General features: G+C 66.4%; 1 protein-coding gene across 1 annotated transcript in view; it reads left to right on the top strand.

The window, feature by feature from the left end:
• CLEC4G (C-type lectin domain family 4 member G) overlaps positions 1–844 on the top strand; it is a 3,183-nt gene that overhangs the window by 1,130 nt on the left and 1,209 nt on the right. Inside the window, 2 exon segments of the mRNA XM_015571531.1 lie at positions 9–99; positions 382–711. Of these exon segments, the coding sequence (XP_015427017.1) occupies positions 9–99; positions 382–711 (421 nt within the window).

Genomic DNA, 844 nt, shown 5'->3' with positions numbered 1-844 from the left:
GGACGCAGGAGCAGCAGAAGAGCGCGAGCGCCGAGCTGCGGGAGGCGCAGGTGAAGCTGCTGCAGCAGGAGAGCGCCCTGAGGGAGCTGAGCGAGCGCGGTGAGGGCGGGACCCGCACCTCCAACCCCACCTTCATCTACATCCTGATCCCTCCGCGACCCAACCCTGTCCCGTGATCCTGACCGCTAACCCCGATCGCGTCTCCCATCCTGACCCTGACCCTGGGCTCTGCCCTTGACTACGACTCCTAACCCCGCCACAGGGGACACACTAGCGCTAGCAATCCTTGACCGTGACACCCTTGATCGTGCCACTGGGTGCTGCCCTGGCCTAATCCTGACACTAACCCCGGCCGTAATCTGGACTCCCTTGACCTCGCAGTGACCCAGAGCTTGGCCGAGGCGGGAAGGGACCGCGAGGGCATCCGCAGTTCGCTGTTCCTGGTGGGGGGGCCAGGGGCCCTACCAGTGGGCCCCGTGGTTCCCGGATCCACCCGGATCCGCCCCTTGACCTTGACCTGTTCGCGATGGTTCTGCACCTGCGCCCCCCACACCCCTTCATCTGCTCCAGCTGGGAGCAGTCTACCTCCCTGACCTTTGCCACCCACAGGCTCCTGCCAGGCGTGCCCCACGCCGTGGCTGCCCTTCCGGGGCTCCTGCTACCTGTTCTCGGAGCTGCAGGCCACGTGGGAAGATTCACCCGTGCCACTGGGTGCTGCCCTGGCCTAATCCTGACACTAACCCCGGCCGTAATCTGGACTCCCTTGACCTCGCAGTGACCCAGAGCTTGGCCGAGGCGGGAAGGGACCGCGAGGGCATCCGCAGTTCGCTGTTCCGGGCGCTGG

This window comes from Myotis davidii, unplaced genomic scaffold, assembly GCF_000327345.1.
Source record: "Myotis davidii unplaced genomic scaffold, ASM32734v1 scaffold648, whole genome shotgun sequence".
NCBI lineage: Eukaryota > Metazoa > Chordata > Mammalia > Chiroptera > Vespertilionidae > Myotis > Myotis davidii.
This window is presented reverse-complemented; position numbering and strand designations above follow the sequence as displayed.